The 24515-nt window shown below is 38.7% G+C and overlaps 1 protein-coding gene across 4 annotated transcripts in view; it reads left to right on the top strand.

Moving 5' to 3' along the window:
• The first annotated feature begins 5731 nt into the window (after positions 1 to 5731).
• Drd3 (dopamine receptor D3) overlaps positions 5732 to 24515 on the top strand; it is a 49634-nt gene continuing 30850 nt past the window's right edge. For 2 of the 4 annotated variants that reach the window (XR_781391.2, XM_010630075.2), the window contains exons 1-3: positions 5735 to 5877; positions 13203 to 13506; positions 23738 to 23850. Coding sequence is in view for 3 of the 4 variants with exons in the window: in XM_010630075.2 (XP_010628377.1) it covers positions 13237 to 13506; positions 23738 to 23850 (383 nt within the window). In the remaining variant the exon portion in view is untranslated. Of the gene's footprint in view, positions 5878 to 10656; positions 10668 to 13202; positions 13507 to 23737; positions 23851 to 24515 lie in introns of those variants that run through there. The other 2 variants (XM_010630077.2, XM_010630076.1) reach the window with 2 other exon arrangements.

Here is a 24515-nt window from a genome sequence, read left to right as displayed (position 1 = left end):
AGTGAAAATGGCCATACTTCCAAAACAGCTAGATAGAATCAATTCAATCCCAACTGAAATTCCAGCAGCATATTTCACAGACGTTGAGAAAACAATCCAAAAATCCATTTGAAACATGAAGAGACCTAGACTAGCAAAAGCAATTCTAGGCAATAAACACAAGGCAGGGGGTATCACAATCCCCAACTTGAAACTAAACTACAAAGCTACTATGATAAAAAACAGCATGGTACTGGCAAAGAAACAGACCCAAGGATCAGTGGAACCAATTAGGAGATGCAGAAACAAGTCCAAATAGACTCAGCCACCTCATCTTTGACAAAGGAGCCAAACATCTTCACTGGAGGAAAGAGAGCTTCTTTAATAAATGGTGCTGGAAAAATTGAATTTCAACTACCAAAGATTAAACTACACATATATCTCTCACCATTCACTAAACTAAAATTGAAATGGATTAAAGATCTAAATATTAAAATGGAAACACTAAACTGGTTGGAAGAGAGGTTAGATGGAACTCTTGAAGACACTGGCGTAGGAAAAGATTTCATGAACAAAAATTCAGTTGTATATGAGCTAGCACAAAGAATCAACAAGTGGGATCTCTTTGCATTAAAAAGCTTCTGCACAGCAAAAGAAACCACCAACAGCATGAAGAGACAACCCACAATGTGGGGAAAAAAATTTTACCAGCTGTTCCTCAGACAAAGCTCTGCTATCCAGAATATATAAAGAACTTTTAAAAAATCAGACCTTCCAAATTTAAAGACCTAATTCAGAAATGGACATCTGAAATGAGCATACATTTCATAGACAAAGAAGTAGAAATAGCAAGTAAACATATGAAAAAATGTTCAACATCACTGGTCATTCAAGAGATGTGTAAACAACACTGAGATTCCATCACCCCAGAAAGAATGGCTGCTATCAAGAAATCTGCCCACACACAGAAAAGTCAACCCATAACAAATACTGGAGGGGCTGTGGGTAAAAGGGAACCCTTCTCCACTGCTGGTAAGAGTTTAGACCGGTGCAACCACTGGGGAAATCAGTATGGAGATACCTTAAAAAACTAGCATTAGAGGTCCCATTTGATCCAGCTATTCCCCTGCTGGGTATCTTCCCCCCAAAATTAAAAGAATCATACCACAGTGATATATGTGCACCCATGTTTATAGTGACACAGATTGTAATAGATAAAACTTGGAAGCAGCCCAATTGCCCATCAACTGAAGACTAGATAAAGAAGGTGTGGGATTTTTAAAAATAAAATGGAGTACTACTCAGCCACAAAGAAGGAAAAACTAGAAACATTTATAGTTAAATGAATGTCTGTTGAGGTTATACACTTAAGTGAAATAAATAGAATGCACATGTATAAATGCTGAATAGTTTGTATGGTGCAAAAAACTGCAAGTTTATGTAAGGACCAAAATGTATAATGGATAATGTGAAATAGGAAGAAAAGGTCCAAAGTGGAAGGGGAAGTGGGAGGGATAAGGAGAAGGAAAATGAATAAAAATGAGAAAAGAAAAAATGGAAACAAAGTCTTTGTAAATAGGGAGGGGTAGAGGGGTTGAATGGAAGACAGGGGACTGAGGAAAAAAATAAGAACCAAGATATATTATGTAAAATTACAAATTCCCAATTATGAATGTCAGCATAATATATAACTGAAATGTACCAATAAAATTAATGAATTAAAAAAAAGAATTTGGTATTTGACACATCTCAAAGTTAAAAAAGAAAGAGAGGTCTTGATTGTGAAGTGTCAGTCGGAGAGGAGAATGAAAGATGTGACATATAATTGAGATTGTCACTAGAAAATACAATCTGCCATACCTATCAATCCCAAATCCTTTTTGAACAGATGAAAAATAAAGATATAAAATTGTCTGATTTCTAGCCTATCTTTATTCCCATTTATGTGTATTTTGGGGGGAAAAGAAAAGAGATTAGATAGATCTAGGAAAAGTTATAAGAATGAAAGATCTGATGTAGGGTAGAAAAAACAGGAGAAAACAGATTGAAAATGAAGATGAGAGTAGGAAAAGAAGTACAATGCACACTCACAGAAAAGTAGATATAAATATGAAGGTGAATATTATTTACTCATTTCCTTTCCTACTATTATTCTGCCACCTATAAAAGAGTGAAGTGGATACAAATTTAATTAGTTGACAAGCCTTCTTTGCAACTTGCTGCCATTATTTGGTAGAAAGGAAGTGAAACTGAAGCCTGGTACCAGACAAGTTAAACCATTTTTCTTTCAAGGACTGCATTCCAGCAGTAGAATGAATTAAAATATAAAACATAGGCTTTCTCTGGCAGTTCTCATCTATCACAAGATCTCATGGAGGGAAATGGAGGGCTAGAGTTGGAAAGAAGAAACCATGCTGCCTGGTTCCCTAACTGCATTTGCCAGTTTACATTTGCCCTCTTAAAACTTAAGGTGACTTCAGTGAATGAAGCACATACTGAAAGACGTTCTTCAGACTAAATCAGCATCCCTGCAATTTAAGATCATCATGATAATCAAATCTTCCAGTTCACAGTGAGAAATACTAGTTGTAATGATACATGGAAACAACATATTTCTGTGTTTATACAGGGTTCTGCAATCTGGCTCCTGACACTGATTCCTTTGCTCTACATAGTGTCTAGGTGGGGTTTAAAGTGACATGAAAAAGGCACATTGTATTCCATGGCTGTTGTTCAAAGTATTGTTTCCTATGTTGTTATCCTGGAGCAGCATTTTATATAACAGAAGAGAATAATTCCACCACAAATTTCCCTTTGAATAAAATCACTGAACATGGCCATGTATCAGAAGTTCCCCACTTCTCCACTCTTGCTTTAACTTTCCACTTCCGGTTCCAAGGTTAAAGACTTCTTGGATGCAGCACCCACTGGGTGATGCCTGACATGCTACAGTCATGACACTGAGCTGTGTTCTTGGAAGAAAACTGAGGAAAAGGATCTGTATTTTTCTTTATTTCTGCTCAGGCATGTCTGTTCTGTACACATTGTGGAGTTTATCCCAGCAGGCAAATCTTCAATGCCGATCATTATTAAGAGCTACATTTACTTTAGAAAGAGAAACCTATTTAATGGGATGAGTATGAGTACCTAGTTAAAAGAAGCAATTGCTGATCTAAACCAACCCTAAAGTTCTGAAAGAAAGAACTACCTTATTTACTCCCCTCCCCCTTCTATTTTCTATACCGATTCCTTCTCATTCCCTAAGGAGTCCACATCTACTAGAGAGGTAGCTGAGTAGAGATTTCAGTGGTTTCTTAGATGTATGATTTGGGGTCTGTCAATTAATTTTCCTGTTTGGTACTTCCACACGGAACTAGAAAGAGAATCTTCCCTCTTTATCTTCCTTTGAACTTTGCCAAAGAAAAGCACTATAAAAACATGCGGGGAAATTCTGCCAGCATTTATAGTTGCCCTGTGAGGATACTTTTTCTGTTCTCCACACAGAAATTCTAGAAATTGGACCTTTTCTGCCATATTCATACATTGTAAAGACAACATTATCACTTTACAAAATATCTTCAAATATTAAAAAGGCTACTGAAACTATGATGCTGAAAATGAGCAATATGAGGCCCTGAACTTCCTAAATCCCTCTACTTCATTTTGCCTGTGCACCACCCTCCAGTTACTCCCTGCTTTTATACATCAGACAAGCCAAGCTCTAGCAGTACATATTCCTGTGGTCTTCTAATATAAAGGAAGAAGAGTCTGAAGCTCACATTCAAGCTGGGAGTTCCAGTCTCAGTATGTTCAATAAAGTTATGCCACATTTCTGATATATTTGTGCTCAATAAATGATGAGCAACTTTGGATATGGTGCCCAGTTCTCTAAGCTTCTGTTAGTTTGCTTAGGCTGCTTTAATAAGTTTCCAAGTACCAAATGGCTTAAACAAATTTACTTTCACAATTCTGGAAATTGAAGTCCAAGATCAACATGTTAGCAGATTTGGTCTTTTCCTAAGGCTCCATTCCTTGGCTTAGCTACCATCTTTCTGTGTCTCTGTGGCCCTTCCTCTGCTTATTCTACTTCTTCCTACTAGACCACAAGTAGTGCCAGGCTACGGCATATCCTAAAGGCCTCCTTTAACCTTAGTCACCACTATAAAAATCTAATCTTCAAATACAGTCACATTCATAGGTTAAAGCTTCAAAATATTAACTTGGGGAGACCTACTTGTCCTTAACAGCCTCTATAAAAATTAGCAATCATGAGGATTGAAGTGAGATGCAGCCAAGAACATGATTTAGAAAATGCTTTCTAAACAAGTTATCATAAAAATGTTGCATTATCAATGTCATTATTATTGGCATCACAACTACTAATCTCTCTGAAGTATTATCAACTCCCTGAGAAATCTAAATGTTCCACCTTTGAAAGAAGCATGGAACAGCAGTTAAGCAAATTAAAATACCTAGGTCCAAATCTTGATCCACTTGTTAATTTTGTCATCTTCAGAAATTCTATCAACTTCTCTAAGCTTCATTTGTCCTATCTACAAATTAAAGAAAGTAATAATAACACCTATCTTGTAATAGTACTAAGGGTGGTCAAAATAATTAGAAGAGATGACACATTAAAGTGACTGCCTAATAGTAATTATTGATGGTTGTTATTAGTAATGATGGTTGTTAATAATGCAATATGTGGCTCTTATTGCTGCTGCTGCTGCTGCTGTCTCTTTTTCAGTCAACAGAGGGCCCCATCATAATCAAATGAGGATGAGTTTATGTGTGGTAGTAGGCTTTGCCACTGCCAACCTCATCCACTGTTAGCAGAGAAAACAATGAAAGAATTACTGCCCTCTCTGAGGTAGAAGAAGTTAAAAACAGGAGATCAAGCTAAAATCCCATGGTAAAGTTGCCTGATCAAGTAAACATAAACTAAGATTGTCTAAGTTCTAATGTTGACTTCCATTAACAGTGCCCTTGGTTGTGTCTTACTTTAGACTGTTCTAAATCCAAGTTAAAAAAAAAAAAACACTTCATATATCACAGAAGAGAAGTAAGAATTAATAGGCAATGTTTCCAAGTTCTCTGAAAACAAGAAAGGCTGCAAAATAAATATTTAGTATTTCTTATACTGTTAGCCTATTTCATCTTTATCACTGGTTATATTCCATGCCTCAGTTTTGCTTCCACTGCAGTATATTTCCTTTAACCTTCTTTTCCCAGACAGCGTACACCTCCAAGTTCAATTATTCTGTCAATTGTGTTTTAAATTGTACTGATTTCCATTAACCACTTGTAGTATCAATTTCTTGATCTGTTCCTTCTGAACCAATCATCTTTACACCCACCAAAAGCTGGAAAGGCAATTAAATTGAGAATGGTGAGAGTTATTCGAGAGAAATCAAAGCATAAAGATAGAGTGGAAAATTGAGATTAAAAAGAGAACTAAGAGGGAATACACATGTATTAAAAAGCACAGTAGCGAAGCAGATAGAGACACAGAGAGAAAAGAGGAGACCGAGGTAGAAAACGGATCCTGCTCATGCCTACTTCATCTCTCTTTCAGCACCAAGGACAGAGCCTCTGACCACCTGACCCAAACAACGTTCAGTTTAGGGATGTCCTGCATCCCCTAGGGAAAACGGATGCATTGGAAAGCAGCTATGGAACATGCAGTAAAGTCGAAAAGGGAAGCTGGAAGAGCAACATACAAGTAATTTCAGCTTAGAGGCAAAAATGGGTGATTTTGTTTCTGCTCATTTCCATAGTTTCTGGGTCCTGGGAAAGGCTAAGTTTGCTTTGCTTGAGTATATCTGTTGTGAGTAAATGGCTGCAAGAGCTGAGATACTAAACTTCACAATCTCCAGAAATCAGAGGGAAATTTTCAGGGTAAGTACTTTTTCTTTTCATTTCTAATTTAGTACGTATTGTTTTCCTGGAAGATTATTTGATTAGCTTGGAGTTCTTTGGTTCAAAACGAATACGTATTTAAAATCCCATGCCACTCTGATTTAAAAACCTGAGGAAACTGCTTTCATTTTTCCTTCAGTGGTTGGATGGTAGAAACCGATTCTCTTTTCTTTTATTTTCTTTTTATCCTCCCTCCCCGCCAAAAATTCCTGTGAGCTCTAGAAGCTATATCAAGGCAGAAATAAAAGATAGAAAATAAAAAGCTGTAATTATTCCTGGGATTCATATGAAAGTTCATTGTATTTCTCTTAAGTGTTTTCCTTAATTGTAAGGGTCTGCTATTTGAAACTCCCCAATTCAGCACCCTGGTAATCCAGGGCTGAGGGTTTGGAGAGGCACTATTTTCAATGGTCTATTTAAAGTCAGGCTGTTTCCAAGTCAGAATCAAATTATTCCCAACAGAGATATGTAGTACTTGAGATGATGATTGTGTATATTTTCTTCAATTATGGTATATGATTTTGAGGGCATTGTTGCTTAATTGTGGAACATCCATTACTTAATGTAGCTTACTGGGACAACCGAAGTTATTGTAATTAGTCACTTATTCTAATTCATAAATATAATTTAATCAAATATCATCAAATGCATGAAATATAGTAATGCAGCAATAGCAAAGTGGAACTTGGATTCTAAACTAATTCTGCATGCTTGTTTAAAGCACTTTATAGGTGAAGCCCTTTGCTTACTGACACTAAAAGGTCAGTAAAAGGTCTCTCTTTGAGTAAAAGCAAAGGACAGCTGCTTGACATGGCCTTGAAATTTTTTGTAGCCAAAAATAAGGAGAGACAATATGAAAAGATTCTTCCTTGGGCAATTGCTTATCTGTAGTTAAATATTTTCAAAGGTCTGTGTGACTAGCAGTGAGCAGGGATGTTGAACAAGATAGTATCTAAACAGAGGAGTTCTTAGAATATGCACTAAAGCAAATAGCAAATTGATCCTACCCAATATTAAATTTAATTTCTAATGCATTAAAGTTTGTCATCGATTAATATTTGCTTATTGATTGATCTATTGAGTTCCTCCATTTAATATCTGACTAAAAAGACAGAAGGCTCAGCCTGAGAGAGCACCAAGAAAAGCAAAGGTTCTCAGTTTTGGTAGGCAGGTTTACTGATAAAAAACTGGTATTACCTTAGATCTCAGTGACTAGCCATAGCTTTTCTCTGTAAATTTACCAACAACAAAAATGCACCCAAATATATAAGTATGTTCTGTATTTCAGTGCACTTGTGAATCTTTATGAGGAAAACAAGTCAGGCAGCAATTTTCAAGAATAAAGTGCCATAGAAATGCTAAAGACTATCTCCAATAATAATGACAATATAACTCCCACTGGTTCTATGGGTGGTGTGCACCTGCATTCACTTCAAGGAGCTTACAAAGGCAATATGCATAGATATTCTGAAAGAGCAAGATCTTAAAATTAGTCCCTGCTTCAAGTTAGTTTGCCTTACAGCAATGTTGGACTAGTTAGGAACAGAAGCTCTGGACTCAGACAGATTTTGGGTTGAATCAACCCCATCATTTACTAGTTTATGACCTCAGCATGATACTTAATTTCTCCATGACTCACTTTCTTCATCTGCATGATGAGGATAATAATAGCACCTGATTTCTTCATCAGGTTGTTGGGAGATTTAAATATGATAATGCTTATAAATTTTAGTTATTATAATTATTAATTTTATCAGACAACTCAATATGTTTGAATTGAAGCCCAGACCAGAAAAGCTCTGGAGACAGCTGTGTTCAGGATGTGACTGATTAAAAGATTACAAATCCAGGGACCCATGACATGGGAGAAGATATGTAATGGAGCCTGCTACCAAGGTGTTTCATTCTGGGTCGAGGAAAACCCATCTCAATTCAAGAATGATTTTCAACATCAACTTCCACTGGCACAGCCACTTTAACAAGTTAACAAGTTGTGAGTTTCAGATTCAGGGAAACCTGAGATCAAATGTTGACTCAGGTCAGGCCCTTATGCATTGTGTAATCTTGACAAAGTTACTTAAACTCTCCCTCTCTTATTCTGATCCATAAAGAAATATACCAATATTATCCTGTAGGGATGCTTCATGTGAAGTTCCTGGTACACAGAATAGCCCAGAAGTGGTTGTGTCCAGGAGGTTGAGGACTCAAGGTGTTTTTTGATTCTTGCTTAATCCTTAATGAAAAGGAACAAATAATTCAAACACTGTAAATCTTCATGATGCCAAGAAAGTGCCCTTCAAATATTTCAGGGAAACTTTTACTCTGTGTGAAGGGACTGACCAAGGAAAAGCAGGATGTATGGTGGGGACCACTGTCTGTCTCTCTGCTTCTTAAACTAAGTTATACCCTGGCTAGGGATTTATCTCAGTGCCTGCCTTACAAGCACGAGGTACTGAATTTGATCCCCAGTACCAGAAAAAAAAAACTAAGTTATACCCTCTAAGAGATGCTAGAATGCACTCTAATGTTTGAGATAAATCAGTAATCTGTAAGAAATGTAAGCACTCCTAAAAATTGTTAGTAATGCTGTATGTAATGAATCTTAAAGGCCTAGCCCTTACCTTTGGTTTCCCATCTCCTAACATTCTTTAGCCACCAGTAACCTCCTAACTTCTGAGTCCATTAGACAGTCTGCAATTGTTGCTTCACCCACTGACCACTTCACTAATTTACACTTTCCTGTTAACAATAAAAATAACCATACTTCAAGCATATGTTCCAGACTTTTGCTAGAGCAAAGATTCTCAATGGGGAGAGTGATTTTTCCCCCTCCCCTCCCCAGGGACATTTGATAATGCCTGGAGATATTTTTGATTATCAAAACTTTCAGGGAGGGTTGCTATTGGCATTTAGTGGGTAGATGCCAGGGATGCTGCCAACCTTCCGAAAATGCACAAGACAGCTCTGCACAACAAAGAATGATCCAGCCCAGGAGTGCCAAGCCTTTGCATATATAATTTCATTTACTCTTCACAATATGAAGCAGGGATGATTTATCCATGTTTTGCTGATGAAGAAACCAGTCTGTCATTAGGAATTACTTAGTGATTGTTGAATTAATAAATGCTTCAGTCTCTCAGCATCTTCCTACCTGAGACCAATTTATTCTCAGTAAGCATATCTATCAGAGGGAGAAAGAAAGAAATCCTAGCCCAGCTCTGTGTTATATAAGCAACTCTGACTTAAGGAAAAAAAATGTTGAAATAATTAGCTGAAAGGTAGAAAGTGGGCAAGCATCTCATTCATCTCTCCCTTTATCTCTCACATCCACAACTCATCAGGAATTGCCTGGACAACCACGGCTTACCTACCTGCTGCTGTAAAGATTCTAGGGCCTGAGACAACACAATGTGAAAAAACAAATCAGAAATCCATGCAATTGTAATTCCAACATCAGGCTCAGAATCAGTGTTCAAGGTTGAACACTGACACTCAGCTGTACTATATTTAAGTAGCTGTGAAACCCCTTGGCAGAGGAAAAAGTCCATCAAGGTAGTGATAAACATCCTAAGGTGTTATTCTTCCTTCTTCCTTGACATCTGAGAAGAGGCTAAGACATCATTAACTGACACCAGCCTCCAGGAAAGAATGATTCTGGCCACTGCTTCCCAAGGCCCTGATGGGGAAGGGAAGGTGTTCTGGGCCTGAGCCTCTCTTCAGAGGTGGAACTGTGGTGAATAATCAGAAAGCATTGTATTTTTCCAAAAGCTCTTGGCAGCGGCAATGTTATCATCAGAATAGCGGCTACCCTTCTCTGAATAATGAGAAAATTATAATCATTATCAAGAATTATTATTATGTTTTAAAATATATTGACTGCAAACAATGTGCCAAGAGAAAGAATATTTTTTAAACATTCTCTGAATTCATTCCAAGTCGGTCACCCTTTCCCAATCATTTGTTCATTTTAACGCTTTTACATTCCAGGCTGAAACATTTTCAAATGAGGTACAAAATAATAGCCATGATAAGGCCAACTCCTTAATTCAAGGAAAGCTGCAGACAATAAGACTGAGAGCAAATCCTGGCCGCTAATCCAACCTCTACTTCTGCTAGAACATGAAGCAAGAGTTCCCAATTGTGACCCAAACCATGTTTAAACATTTTTAAATCATTACCAAATATAAATATGTTAAATGTAGATAGCTAGGTTGTTTTTGTTTTTGTTTTTCTGAGCTGAGGACATTTTATTTTATTTATTTATTTATTTATTTATTTTAGTTTTAATTGAGTTTATTGGTACGTTTTAGGTATACAGTACGTAGAAGGCTAGTTTTGAGTTTACAATTCCAGGGTCCTTGGAAATTCCATACAAAATGTGAGAGTGTAATCCGATCCTACTTAAGGACTCAATCTTCTCTCCCCACCTCAGCTACATGAAAGATATTTATGTGAGCTTAACAAAGAGTACCACAGGGGCCCAGGAGTCCCATACATATATGGCACAGTCTACCCTCAAGGTGACAGACCCAAAGTGAGGCCTATGATGCCTTGGAAACAGGTGCCAAGCAACTGAGTACAAGATTCCGTGATCTTTGTGCCAGGAGTGTGATCCTGGGAGTGAACTTTCTCCTAGGCACTATCAGTAGGGTATGGTCAGAAGAAGGTACCTTAACTCACTCAGGCTGCTATGACAAATACCACAGACAAGGCAGATTGTAAGCAACAGAAGTACATTTTGCCTATTTCTGGAGGCTGAAGAATCTAAGGTTAGACTTCTAGCAGAATCTGTGTCTGGTTCATAGATATGTATCTTCTCCCTATGTCCTCACATGGTGGAAGAAGCTAGCTAACTCTCGGGTCTCTTTTATAAGGACCCTAGCTTCAAACCCTTAACCAAGGCTTTACCTCCTAACATTATCACCTTGAGGGTTAGGATTTCAAAAGATACATTTTGGGGGCACATGAATATACAGCCCATAGTAGAGGACCAGAGCAGGACTCACTAAAGCCCAGAGCCTGGGACAACAGTTAGCCTTGATAGGATTTCATGGCCACACTGTAAGTCACAGGTCACATGTCTTCCCCAGCACGTAACCGTAACTTTAACACACAGCTACCCTTGGCCCAAAGGCAATGTTTACAGAAATGGTAACACTTTTTTGGCCCCACAGAATATGCAAACCTGGCTGTTTCTTCGGGATGGGACCAAACAGAAGTATTATGGGTACCACTGATGAACTCTGATGCCTCTCCCACTCTAAATCTAAAATCTCCATAGTTTGAGTTGTTGGTTCTTCCCAGAGGACTGGTGACATGACAGTTGCTATGGCTTTCAGATGCCAAAAGAAATACTGAAAGAATTTGAAGAGTTGTATGCTGGTTCTACCACTAATAAGCAACAGGACTAAGACATGTTACTCATTAATCTGGATCTTAATTTCCCTGTTTGAAAAATCAAGGGTATTTAGAGGTTAGAAATTGAAAATTAGTGGATCACTGACCCTTGGACGTGGGAATTTAGAGAAAGTGGAAGTGTTAGTGTGTTCTAGGGTGTTGATTTCACCTTCTGCAAGTGGACTCTAAACTCTTTCTGTCCTAAGCAAAGAATTGGTCAAAACACCACAAATGGTAGCAAAGTTTCATTAAATCTAGGAAGAGAAACAGGCTCTGGAAAGTGAGTTTGGGCCAAGTAAAAGTAGGGGAAAAGTACACCCTACAGCATGAAAACAGGCCACCATGCAAGAGTAAACAGAGTGGCAAAAACTCAGTGATGGCTGTCCTTTTGTATCATCCACTCCTCAGGCTGTCAGGTCTAGGCCATCCTACTAAAAAACCTGCTTGAGTTATTTATTGTGAGAAATCCACATGTAGGGCTTTGAGAACCATTCTGCACATGTGATCCTGGGATTTTGCCACACTTCTATCCCCAGACAGCTTTGCCAAGCCCTGATCTGTCTCAGAAGGGATAACTTTACAAAGGCTCAACTATTTTTCATTGGTAACAAGTCTTTGAAAATTAGGAAGGTTTGCCAGATGTGGTGATACACACCTGTAATCCCAGAACTCTAGAGGCTGAGGCAGGAGAATCTCAAGTCCAAGCTCAGCCTGGGCAATTTAGGTGACTTAACAAGACCCAGTCTCAAAATAAAGGGCTAGGGATGTAGCTGAGTGTGAAGACCATGAGTTCAATCACAGTACCAACAAGAAAATATTATAAAGTAAGGAAGTTTCAAATAAAACTCTAAACATGGATCTCCTCCAAACGTAAAAAGCACTGTATGAGACTGCTATACTCTTGAGATTTTCCTCCATAATCTAGTCTCCCAAACCCACTATTCCCTATGTAAGATACATATAGAGCGAATGGGAGATTAAAGGAAGTAAAGAGAGACAGATGGAGAAGGGGGAAAGGCAAACACAACAATAGAGGTTGGGAGGAAGGAAACAAGGAAAGGGGGAAGGAACCTAAGAAAAACAGACTGACGGGGGAGAAATAGCTAATGCACCATGTATATAGCATTCTATGCCTGAAAGCCAGGTATGGCTTTAAGTTTTACATACATAATAGGCCAATTAATCCTCACAAAAACCCTATGAGGTTGGGCCCATTGTTCCCCTGTATGATAATGGAGGAAACTGGAATTCAAGCCAGTGAAGTAGCCTTCCCAAGGTCCCAGAGGTAGGAAACAGCAGAGCTAGAGTTGGAATCCTGCAACCGTGTCCCATCTCACTCAGAGCCCAAGCATAGTTCTTTCAACAGCCCCACACAACCTCTCAGACTCACCTCCTCCCACTACCGCTGCCTCACTTGGTTCCAGCACACTGCCCTCCCTGTGATCCTGTTCACATGCCAGCCCTTCCTGCTGGCACCTGCTGCTCTGGCCACTCTCCCACCAGACATCTGCACGGTCTGCTTCCTTAACTCCTTCAGTCATGACTCAGCTGCCAGTAGTTCCATGAGGGCTTCTTGATCATGCTGGTTAAAATTACAGTCAGACACCTACTTACATACACACAGACCTCACTCTCCTCCCTGATTTATCTTTCTCCAAGATGTGTATCGATCACAAAGTACACCATAACTTCTTCTTGTCTGTCGCCTGCTTTCCTTTCTGAATATAGACTTCGTAAGGGAAATTTTTTCATCTTTTATTCATTGCTGTATCTCCGATTCTTATAACAGTGCCTTTTACATAGGAAATGCTTGATAAATATTTGTTCATGCAATAAATTTTAAAATATATTTAAACATCCAAGCATCAAAGAGTGCGATGTTCCAACATTGCTTTGTCTCCTTCCAGGAATTCTTCTGGGTCAGATTGTTCCCTCTGGACTATGGCACCTCTGAGCCAGTGGAGTGGCCACATCAACTCCACCTGTGGAGCAGAGAACTCCACGGGCGCCAACCGGACGCGCCCATATGCCTACTATGCACTGTCCTACTGTGTGCTCATCCTAGCCATCATCTTCGGGAATGGCCTGGTGTGTGTGGCCGTACTGAGGGAACGGGCCCTGCAGACTACTACCAACTACCTTGTGGTGAGCCTGGCTGTGGCAGACTTGCTGGTGGCCACCTTGGTGATGCCTTGGGTGGTCTACCTGGAGGTGAGTGGTCTCCACCTGCATGCTGCTCTTATAATTGTGCTTGCCTATCTTCCCTGAGATCCTGGGCTTTAAAGCTCAACATACTCTCTGAAGGGGTCTAGGAAATTGGAAAGAAAGGAACACATCTCTCCTTCTCCCTTTAATGATGGATGACTCTTTTTTTTTTTTTTTTTTGGTACCGGGGATTGAACTCAGGTCCTTGTGCTTGCAAGGCAGGTGGTGGAACTACTGAGCTAAATCCCCAGCCCAGGATGATACTCTTGAAGGCAGTCACCATCCACTCCCATCAGAACAAGGAAAAACTAATTGTCCTGTTCCAGTGTGCCTAGAAGCTAAGTGACTGGAACGGACCCATAGGACTTTTCCTGAAAAGGCTCCTGGCCAGTCACATTTCAGTGATGGAGGGGGTTAAGGAGGCAATCCTTGTGCATCCTGATCTGAGTCCAATATATCCAGGGTGAAGGTGTGCAGGACAGTTATAGGGTGAGGGAAAAAAGAAATTATTGAAAAGTAAAGCTAAATTTTAATGAATGATAGAAAAGTTAGAAAGAATGGTCTACTAATATATTAGATTTCTCTTGATAGTTCAGTTGTTCTCCATCTTAGTTCTTTCCTCTGGGTACTGGTTCTCCATAATCTCTCTGCTACTGAGGGAATAAACTGAACTTCCAAATATATATTTTGCATGCCTCCACTTAATAGTACACTCAGATAATGCACCAGACCCTGGAGAATTTTTCTGAGGAGAAATGTTTCTTAAATTTGAAAGTATTTTCATTTGAAAGTGCAAAATGAGTCAGTAGGTGATCAAGAAGAAACATCCATTTGCTAACAAGGAAATCGGGGTGCCTACATTGGTTCAAGAAATAGATATTCTTACTGGGAAAACACAATTGCTAAAAAGATTTTTTTAAATATCTTGATGTGCTATTAATATTTCTCCTCTACACTGTGTGTCATTCTAAAGAGATATCCAATGAAGGATGAAAATGATGCTATGATTAAGAGAAATTAAGATTCATCAAATTAATATTTCAGTTAATATTAATAGTGAAGGTGACAGTTAATTAAGTATGACATATCATGGGAGAGCAAAAGCCTCGAACACAGACTGCCTATGCCAGTACTGCTATTAAAGAATGGTTGAGAACTAAAATTAGACTTATGATCTCAAGGAGGGTATGTAAAGGAAAGAAATAAATAAAAGAAAGAAAGGAAAGGAAAAAACAATTAGACTGGTATAAACCTAAAGGCAAAGAGAATACTTGGGGAAATATATTTTTTAAAATTCTTCTCAGTAAGGATAAGCCTGATAGTGAAAGATCTTGTAATTATCTTGACTTTTCTGTCAACCCAATTAGGTTGAGTCATCCTTGAAGTCAGAAATTGTACCTTTGTTCTTCTTTTCCTCTAGTGCAAACACACTACCTGACGCATAATGTGCATTAAATAAATATTTGATATGTGAACAAGTAAATAAATCCGCTTTGTCATGTATGCATTATATGGGCAATTCTTGGTGGTATCGTCTGCATATACTCATTGCTATAGGCAGAATTTTGGAGACAAGAAGGATGAACTATTTATAATTTTATATCCAATACTAACAGAAAAAAGTTAGAAATGTGATGATTCTGTTCAAGTGTGAAGCACTTCAGGTTCTACAATTCAGTGTGTGTTGCTCAATGACTCATAGCTCCATGACACTACCATAAAATGTTTCTTTCCATCCTTTTGCATTACAAAAATTCTTTAGCCTCCAGAAGATTGAATGTCAGAAATAAATGCAGGCAAAGGACATTCACTCTAATGAGCATTTCCCTTCCCACCATACTCCTTCCAAAACTTTTAGCATTTGTCGTAAAACCACTCAGAGGCACTCTTTGGCTATCCATTTCAAAGTCTTCAAAAACTCTTGTTTAGAAGATGGACAATGTGACTTTTCCACACTAAAAACCTGTGGCCTCATTTTCTAACCAATACAGATGGTGTTCCCATTCTACTGAACATAGAAGAACACAGAAGAACAACTGAGTTTATGGGAAGACACGTTAAATCTGTCCAAGGGCCTTTATGGAATCTGTGTAGTAATCTCTACGGGTTTTCTCTTGCAAGAGAAGTTCTGATGGAGGTCTTGGTTCCCCTCAGAAAAACCACCACTAGATTATTTGAGATAGGTGTTCACTAATGAAGAGCATAGTACAACAACAACAGCAAGCACTTCTATATTCATATAAAGTAGACTTGGGGAAGGAGAGGTATCGGTCCACTGAGAAATGAACTTTGGGGCTCTCTGGTCTTACCAACTTGTCTCAAGGTCCTAGTCAGTTCAACTCAATATCTCTGCATCATTTTCTCTGACATTCAATAAAGAATTTGTCTTGACAAAAGATAGGCTACAACTTAAAACAGCCCTCATATTAGATAAGTACTTAAGATGTTAGAAGTTTCTAGTTCAGAGGAGTAGGACTTCTATCCCAATAAGTCTATGCTTTTCTGAATCTTAACTGTTTTACTGTCTTTCTTTAGGGTCTATGAGGTACCTTAATGGAAAACAAAAGAACACTTTGAGTCCTTATGAGGACCATGAGTATATAAATCCACATGTCTCAGAGAAGAACAAAGAGGTATTCTTAGTAAGTTGTCCTAATGATGATAGTTTGAGTAGCTGTTCCAGTAATTTCTTCTTTATACCTAAGAGGAAAGGATAAGATTGAACACAGAGACTGCTGTGGGATTGAGGGCCCCAAGGAAGATAGGACACACATAAAAAGAACAATGCTTGGGGACCAAAATGTTCACCAAGTCCATAGCCCCATGTACTTTGATTTGAATACATCCATCTTCTCTGAAGGAAAATAGGCTCTTTTTTCCCAGATATCAGTATGTATGAATTAAGAATGTTTAAGCTTGTAAATATTGGAAAAGTTTACTAGCTGTGATTTAAACAAATAGGGGATATTTTTCTCACATATCAGAATTCTAGAAGAAAGTGGTTTTTTTGTTGTGTTGGTATTAATTCAGCTGTTCCACGGCATAGTCATGGACCATATTCATCTATCCTTCCTCTTCACCATTCTGGGCAAGCTGATCTACCAAAGCCCTCAGCATTATGATACTAGCCAAAAATAGGATAGGTAAGGTCAAGAGAGAGGGAAGAGAAGAAAGTGACAGACAGAAAGACAGATTTTTTCCTGGTATGGCTTGGTTGAAAGCACTTTTCTGAGGTCTTCACTTAATTTTACCTGGCCAGTCTCTACTCAGGAGGCCAACTTAAGCTATAAAGTAGGCAATGGATTGTCACATAACATTGCTGCTGTTGGAATTTACTGGGATAAATGTCATTCCAATACAGGGCCATTTTATGAGAATGACTTAGTCCTGGTAGTCAGAAGACATAAAATTAAGTGTACAAAATGGAGAAGACGCAACACCTTCTATGGTAGGCTGATGTTAGCTTCAACTGTCTTCAACTGAGAGAGTACTTTTCTAACTAAAATCTATAAATATCTCAGTTTAGACACTTTAAATTCTAAGTAAAAGAAACCCTGATTACAATTGGCTTAAACTTCTTTAATGACTTTTTAATCTTATGATGGTATAAAAGCAATATGTATTCAGTAGAAACTACTTCAAATTTTGAATTCTGATAATTTCCAGGGCTAGCCATACACAGTACAATACTCACTGGTGATACCAAGCAGCATCAATAAGCCACAGTTCCCACTCAACCACTGGACCCAGGGGGAAACAATAGTGCACTGGGTTGGGTTGTTAAGTCTTGGTTTTTGGTGGGCTGCTTGTATTAAATACATTTTCAACTTTCAGTGGGCTTGGGAGACTTAGTCCACCATAAGTTGAGGAGCAACTGTACTAAAATTGAAAATATTTAAGCCCCATTACGAACAGGTAAAAAGATGTAATCAATACAAAATGTAGGCAAACAAAATAGAACAAGGTTCTATTCCCTGGCTCCTGCAGTAAAACACACCACAGAAAAAGAGGTCAAGGTCAGATGGAAAGAAGAATAGTGTTTTGGCGGAGGGAGGAGCCATTGGAGTTTGTAACATATTTATTTTTGATATTGATTATTTAAAAGCATTTTGTACAGGAAGGTTTTACTATGGTTCTAAAAAAAAAAAAAACAGATGATAGCAATTGAAGACCTTTTACTGAAAAACCAAAGCAGGAGCTTCTCACAAAGTTTTCACCATCTTTGGATTTTGATAAGTCATAGACTGCTAAAACTGGAAGGGATTAGAGATTACTCTATCATCCTTCCTAAAGTTTTACTCAAACACAAGAAATTCCTGGCCATTTTCTGGAGAAAATTTCCTCTGGGGATGGGCTAGGGATATTGCATAGTAAATGAGCTCCTCTGTAAGTCTTATGGACCTAAGTTTTCAGCCATTCTGAGCTAAACCTTTGTGGGGAGGGGTGCTGCTTCTTTAAAATACCAACTGTTGGGTCTATCTCCCAAAAAGGAATTTCTAAGGTGGACCAGAAGTCTCAGTTATTGCAATAAACCTCCAGCCCTAGTCCTACCCCAAGTAATGTACAGTTTGTCATCTCCCAAAACATTTGAGAACCACTAATCTATAAAACTCTCATTGCCAAGATGAGGAAACTGGGATGCAAACAAGAGAAAAATTCTTTTTTCTTTCTTTCTCTCTCTCTCTCTTTTTTTTTTTTTTTTTTTTTTTTTTTTTTTTTTTTTCGATTTGGTACCGGAGATCGAACTCAGATCCTTATGCTTGCGAGGCAGGCAGTGGAACCACTGAGCTAAAACCCTGGCCCAAAAATTCTTATTTATTGACCCTATCTTCCTACAGCAAACCCTTCTCAAGATTATGAATATGGCAAACACAAATGAAGTGAAGAAGCTAATTCAAGAAGAAAGTTCACCTTTGCCCTTTGGATAGCTCCCCTAAAACAACTAAAACTCCACTGCCTTAAAGCAGGAGTTGGAAATTCCACTAAAAAATAAAATTACTCCTTCATTTTCACTAAGCTGGACTTGAACACTACCTTTAATTATGAATGTAGTCTTCAACCCCTAAAAATAAAACCCTAAAGGTCACCAGTGGAACTCGTAGATACATATATTTTCAAATCACAATATGGTTATTGCAGAAATCTTGAAGTAGTATTTATATTCATCATTCCTTTGAAATTAGAGGCATATTGGCCCTATATCATCTTACTTAATGAGTCATTAAAGAGGTATATGTTTTTAAAACTTTGGTAACTATATTTGCATATAATTTGTATCCTTTGTGACCCATTGTTTTTTGTTTGTTTGTTTTTATTTTTGGCCTTATGCATTTCAAAACATTCCTCTGGAAAGGGGACCATAAAGCCAGAGATCCATGGCATAAAGAATGCTTAAGGAGCCCAGTTTAAGACATGTTTGAAGATTATGTCACGCCATTCCAGACCAATGTTTTCCAAACCTCCCAAGCAATAAGAATCACTTAAGGGTCTTACTATTTGGAGTGGGGACTGAGAGTCGTTTGTTAAACAAGAGCCTCAGGTAATTTGGGAAATGCTGTTTTATAATCAGTAAATTTGGGAAATGCTGCCTTAGGCTGTGTCTGTGAAAAATCAATAGCCAACTTCAGTACCTGAAGACACTTTCTTGCTTACTCCCACCTTCTGTATCGCCAAAGGGAGTTACATTCATTAGCAAGTGAGAGTAACACCACCTGTCTGCCTATAATTCTGAAGTGAGTTATTCATTAGAATTTGGGAGAAAGAATTATGTCTCTAAAGAGCTTAAATCAATCAGCTTTCTTTTTTTACTTTTTTTCTGCTTTAATTTCAAAAATCACTTTACCTTTCATGATCTCCCACACTTTGTACTTATCTTACTGTCAGCACTTACCACATTATATCATAGTTATTTTCTTAGTATCTATCTTCTGGGTCCTCAATTCCATCACACACACACTCACACACACACACACACACACAGTATACTGAGGCCCTATGAACAAAAGTAGGTTTATAATTCATTTCACCACACCCACTCAAGCCAAATACCAGGCATGTAATGGACACTCAATAAATAACAAGATATAGGTAAACGTATGGACAAATGTCATCTCTTCTGCCGCCTATGATACTAGAATGGAGTTAAATTCTATTCTTCGCAGAAATGGTGGGCCAAGATGCTGACCTTTGAGAGACAGACTAATGGTTGATGTTAAAGGGTTTTAAACCCAGCATCTTTTGCTAACTATCTGTCTTCAGCCAAATAACCCCTATGTTTCCATTTCCCTATAAGTTAGAAATCTTATTTACCTCACAGGGTAGCTGTGAGACTACGTGTGAGGGTTACTCGGCATGTTCTTGGCATTTTGCTGCTCTTTATTGGTCCCTTACTATTATTTACATGGTGTGGAGGGGTGCACCAAAAATACATAGCATATGTATTTTATACATAAGTATATGTTAAAATATTTATATATTTGCACTTGAAATATATATATTTGTATATAAGAAATGAACACTTTAACATTTCCATTACAAGTCCCAGCAATTAGAGAATCATTTTAATGAGTAAGCTCCAGGGACGGCTAAGTGATGGCACCTTAGTGGGAATTACTTTAATCAGCTAATCAGGTTGTTTTCTTCTTGACACTCAACTAGATCAAGGAGAAAAATTGGAATTTTGATGGCAGATTCTGGAGACAGGCAAAGAGGACTGAGAGAATGCAGCTGCCTTCCAGTGGGTGTCTAGAATTCAGAGGACAGCTCCAAGGCTTTGGCCCCTAAGGGCCAAACCGGGGTAGTAAAGAAATCTGCCCTGAGTGTTCTTTCTCTTAGGCCCCAAAGGCAGCAGCCCTTATTGCCTTCTGCTCTGTTTTATGCAACCCTGGGATAAAGGCAACCAGGTGAGTTCTCATTCTCTAGTAAGGAAATGATATAGTCTATACACAAAAACTTCTGAGGACCACCAAATTGTCTCCTTTCCCCTGGTGTCTGCCCACTCCTATCCCTTTCAGTAGCTGCCTTTCTTTACTTGATGCCTCCCATAGCAGGCACAGACAATCTACATTCTAGTGCTTGTGCCTCCGCTAGCCTCCAATGTGACCTTTGGTAATGCACTAACCTTTCTAAGTTTTCATTTCATTCTCTGTAATGAGGATAATGATAATCCTGTCAATGTAAAAATAACAATTCTGCTTTAAAGAAAAGAAGGAAATAATTTATTCCAAGCCAAAAATGAGTGACCATGGCTGAAGAACTTGGATTCAAGTTTCCCCTGAATGACACATTCTGCCATGGAAGAGGTTATGGGGATTTTACAGCATTCAACAAAGAAGGCCATAAATCAAAACACTGAATAAATTCATTGGTGAGGGAATCAGGTAGGCAGGCTACAGCCAAGTGGGAAAATCTCTTCTAGATCCATTATATAGTTTTTGAATTTTATACAAGCTTCTTACCTTTAGGGCTGATGGAGGCTAGAAGTCTTCTAAGTTTAGTGATGCATTCCAAGACCTTTACCTAATAGTTATGAGAATATTAGGTCCAATGCAAAGTTAAAAGTAAATGGCTATTTTTCTAAAGGGCCTAAGGATAGCCCAAGATAATTTTGGTCTCAACCTGCAATATTCCAGCTCTCCACAGTCACAGTCACTCGGCCAAGGACAATCTGTTGAATCTTTAAGATGCAATTTCTTCAGAGACCTCTCATGGGATTATAATCAGCATTTGAGGCCATGTATGTAAAGTGCTTAGCATGACACCAGACATTTAGTAACCGTTCAATAGATGTTAGCTATTAATACAATGCAGAGTGTATCAGGCACCATTTAGTCTTTCAGATATACTTGCAAGCCTGAGCTCCCTTGAAGCAAACAAGTGAATGTCCTTGCTATTATCCAGGTGGCTAAGTACCAGTCATTTAATCTGCAATCAAATTAGACATAGACACTCAAAAACTCTAAGAGCACATACAGCAAAAAATAAATTCAGTTTTCAAAATCTGAAGTTTCAAAGTTATAGAAATTCCTGAAATGGGTCAGCTAGGTGGGTGACCCATATAGAGTAGATTTTCAATAAATGTTAGTTTGTATTAACAACATCAGGCTCTCACACTGACCTTTATTGTATTCAGAAATGCCTTGCTTCTCTGGTTATTTTGTGACATCTTCAAGGGTAGACCCTGCAAGCACTTTTTGTAAAACCTCTTAACACACATAATGTACTCTCCTTTTATGGACTGAGTATTGGGAGCTTTACAAGTACTTGCTTTCTGAGTGCATGAATGAATGAATCAGCACCCAGCAAGCACCAGGGTTGGCTATTGTCCTAACTATCCTCTCTCACCTCTACTACCCCCAACACTCTCACTCACAATTATACAATAAAAAGCAGTTTGTCCCCAATTTAAGAAATAGTTGCATAGTACACACATGCTGAAATGAAATTTAGTATATAGAATTCCACTTTGGGGAGAATTTATAACACACAATAATCCCATGTAATAATAAGCAAAATCATCTTTCATTCTCTTGTCTCCTGTAAATCATTGTGATTATGACTGTTTAGATCAGATTACTTATATCTCCTTTTTAAAGCTTTTCATTCTCAAAATTCCTATAAGTTAATTTTAGGCCTTTGTTTTTATAGAGCCAAATGTTTGAACTAAAAGAAAGTAAACCCACAACCAGGCGAACAAAAATTATGGCTTCTTCACTTGTTTTAACTTTTTGTTATTGCTTTTAAACAAAAAAAAACTTTGGTCAGCACTTCTCAAAATAGGGGCTGGAGATGACCAAATATAGATATAAAATGTGAGGCTGAAAAGGAAATAAAACCAAGGAAAGGTGTTGTTATGGGAAGAGAAGAGACAGCCTTCCAGGTCCCTGCTTTATTGGACTAGAGCAGGAATGAACAGCTGGTCATCTCACAGGTGTCTTGGATGAGAAAAACTGGGCCTCTGAGTAGCACTGTCCTTTGCTCATTTGGTCAATATCTGTTTTACATGAGAAGCTACCTCAGAGGCTACAGTGCCTATTTTCCATTCTTCTTCTTCTGAAATAGCCACTGCGCCTGCTCAAGAGAGATATCAAGAATACACAGCCACTGCCTGAGTCACAGAGCTCAGGTTTCTCTGAAAGACAGCGTCTCCCAGAATGGCAGCCCCAGAGGCAGGAGGCTGACAGATGCCCCAAGCCTCAGGGCCCAGGAGTGGAAGTCTGTGGACATTCTGAAAAGTGACAATTTCTCTGACCCACCTTCCTGGTCCAATTAGGTTATGAAATAAAACAGAAATGTTCCAGAATGTAAATTCAGTTCCCTGAATTCCTTATATTCCCTGAATTGTATAAATGTTACTCAGAGGAAGTGATAGAGCTTGGAACACATGGGTCAAGGCGAGAGGTCAGGGCCAGACTCACTCATTCTTAGACTAGCAGAAAACTCAGGCTCCTCTTCAAACCCCTGGACACAACCTTTCCCTGACCTCTTGGTGACTGGGACATGGTAGGCAAGGGATCAAACGCAGTCACACTGGCGCAGACTTGTTTTATATAAGTTCTTATAGATGTTACTTCAAGTTTTTTTTCAAGGTTTAAAACATGAAGCCAGATAGACTTTTTTCCTTTGAAGTTATGTTTTAGGAGAAATGTGTTCTTAGTTTATTTCCTGGGTAAACGGTGAGCTTTCTACTGGTTGGAGGGCTTCAGAGAGGCACTTTTGGCACAAAACACATATTGGGCAGTCACCCAAACTCTTTTACTACCAGCTGTGCATCTGTGGACCAATATTCATCTGCAGGCATATCACTCAGTCACAAGGAGCATCCCCGAGTTTGAACTAGATCAGTAATCTCAAACCTCAGTATGTATAGGGGTGTTTATTTTTAAATGGAGATTTATGGGCCCCTGATTCACAGGTTCTGACTTTCAGTCAGCAGAGGATTCAGCAATCTCATCTTTAGTGAATACTCCCACTGTGGACCACTCTGAGAAACCCTGCACTAATTGATTTGGAAGATCCCTTCCAGCACCACAAGTGTAAATTTGTCCTTTTTTTTTTAGCAATAAGTCCCAGACATCCTGGCCTTCCCTCCATATCCATCTGCCCTGTGGAAACACAGGAGGAGAAAGAGTGCGTCTGTGTCTATGCTGAGCTGCATAGGGAAGGCAGAATGGTTATTGGGGTTTTTTTTCCCTTTGCTAGGAGAAACACTAACATCCATCTTGTCTTCCATATCCAGGTGACAGGTGGAATCTGGAATTTCAGCCGCATTTGCTGTGATGTTTTTGTCACCCTGGATGTCATGATGTGTACAGCCAGCATCCTGAACCTCTGCGCCATCAGCATAGACAGGTAGGGCTGGGGTCTCCTCCTTAGGAGAGAGATGACCCAAAAAGGAAGTGGGAGGTAGAAGCTTTCCATGTGAGGTACTGGGGTCACCTCTAAGCAGGACTTGCCTCGGGGACATTTTCTTTCCTCTCTTTTTCTTTTAGATTCTGGTTTGAGAAGAGCCCCTGTGGCAGGAGAAAAATAGTTGTCCTGCAAGATTTCCTAGGCTTTCCTCTCCTTCAGCCCTCCAAACAGAATTCTGGGTTTGCTTTCCACCATCCTTTGGGGACTTACTTTTGTGGAAAGCGGGGAGCCTAATAGGTGAGCTGACTTGGTTGGTAGGAAATTCTTTACTTGTTTGCTTAAGAGAGGGAAGAAGGGTAGGTAGGAGAAAGAAAGGCAAGGCATGGGTGCATTTTCCATGCTGGAGAAAGGAGAAAAGTGGATGAGAGAGAAAAGCAATTTTAGAAAGCATGGCTATGATCTATAGATTTCCCTTATAGAGTTTAAGAAAAACAAGTAAATTTTTTTCAGTTGCTTTTGGGCTGCTGAAATGGCTGTCAGTGATATTTGGATCTGCTGTCTGTGCTCCACCCAAAAATCTTACTTTCTATCCCTGAAAGTACCCAAATCCACTCACCTTGGTCTGGACTCTTTTTTTTTTTTTTTTTTTTTTTTTTTTTTTTTTC

The sequence above is a fragment of the Fukomys damarensis genome, unplaced genomic scaffold (genome assembly GCF_012274545.1).
Source record: "Fukomys damarensis isolate Sample0158 unplaced genomic scaffold, DMR_v1.0_HiC HiC_scaffold_24, whole genome shotgun sequence".
In the NCBI taxonomy this organism is placed as follows: domain Eukaryota; kingdom Metazoa; phylum Chordata; class Mammalia; order Rodentia; family Bathyergidae; genus Fukomys; species Fukomys damarensis.
The sequence above is the reverse complement of the archived record's forward strand: the minus strand, read 5'-3'. Positions and strand labels throughout refer to the sequence as shown.